Source organism: Sinocyclocheilus grahami, unplaced genomic scaffold (assembly GCF_001515645.1).
Source record: "Sinocyclocheilus grahami isolate Dianchi unplaced genomic scaffold, SAMN03320097.WGS_v1.1 scaffold1550.1, whole genome shotgun sequence".
In the NCBI taxonomy this organism is placed as follows: Eukaryota; Metazoa; Chordata; class Actinopteri; order Cypriniformes; family Cyprinidae; genus Sinocyclocheilus; species Sinocyclocheilus grahami.
In genome coordinates this window covers 2,510-3,543 of record NW_015506729.1, presented here as the reverse complement: position 1 = coordinate 3,543, position 1,034 = coordinate 2,510, and the positions used below count along the sequence as shown (strand labels likewise).

The following is a 1,034-nucleotide window of genomic DNA, read 5'->3' as shown; positions in this document are numbered from 1 at the left end:
CCCCCCCCCCAAAAAAATTGCCCTGTTGTGCAAAAGTATTGCTATCCTCCAAAAAACGTTGTGTTTGCTTGCAAATTTTTGTGAGTAATGCAAAGTTTCTTGGGGGAACATAATACTTTTTATTTTCCTCTCATCTAATATTTTTCTTTCATCTCCACATCTCCTTAGGGACTTTGTACATTGTCTCTTATACATTAATTTACATTTTAACCCAAAATCTCAGTGTTGATAAAAACTCATGGTTATGGGTCCGTTGATGGCAGTGTGTTCTTACAGGTATATTGCTGATCAGTTAATGTCTGGAAAACCAGTGGAGCCCAAAAGTTATGACATGGTGACCATTTTCTTCTCTGACATTGTGGGTTTCACCACCATGTGCTCCATTAGCTCGGCTCTGGAGGTGGTCACACTCCTCAATGACCTCTACAGTCTTTTCGATGAGATCATCAAGCTATACGATGTCTACAAGGTAAATAAAACAATACTCACTTTGATACCCGGCAACTCTGTCCATTCATGCTCTGCTGGTGTGCTTGTCAAAATATTAAGACTGAATGTAGAATTCTGAGTGAATATTTGCTCCTCATTATTTATGATTATGAAATTCTGTGTGAATAAGTAACCAGATTTGCATTCATTCATGTGACATGAATGGATGAAGGACTTAATGAATGCTTCTTGATGTTTTAATGTTTAATGTTTTAATGAGCATATATTTCTGTCAATTAAATGTTATTTCTAGTTCAGCTACATTGACTTATTTCTTAATGTTATTTCTCTGGTAGGTGGAGACTATAGGGGATGCATATATGGTGGCCAGTGGACTGCCTATCAGTAACGGTACTCGTCATGCTGAGGAGATCTCAACTATTGCACTCCACTTCCTATTCGCCATCAAAAGGTTCAAAATTAGGCATCTGCCTAATGAAAAATTGGCCTTACGGATTGGGATCAATTCTGGTATGCAAGTACATGCTATAAGTGTATTGAGTGACGTGACGTGTAGCCAAGTATGGTGTCCCATACTCAGAATT

General features: G+C 38.1%; 1 protein-coding gene across 1 annotated transcript in view; it reads left to right on the top strand.

Annotated features, from left to right (window-relative positions):
- Nucleotides 1–1,034, top strand: part of LOC107571103 (guanylate cyclase 2G-like) — a 13,263-nt gene that overhangs the window by 10,225 nt on the left and 2,004 nt on the right. Inside the window, exons 12-13 of the mRNA XM_016257377.1 lie at nucleotides 277–469; nucleotides 786–960. Of these exons, the coding sequence (XP_016112863.1) occupies nucleotides 277–469; nucleotides 786–960 (368 nt within the window). The remainder of the gene's footprint in view (nucleotides 1–276; nucleotides 470–785; nucleotides 961–1,034) is intronic.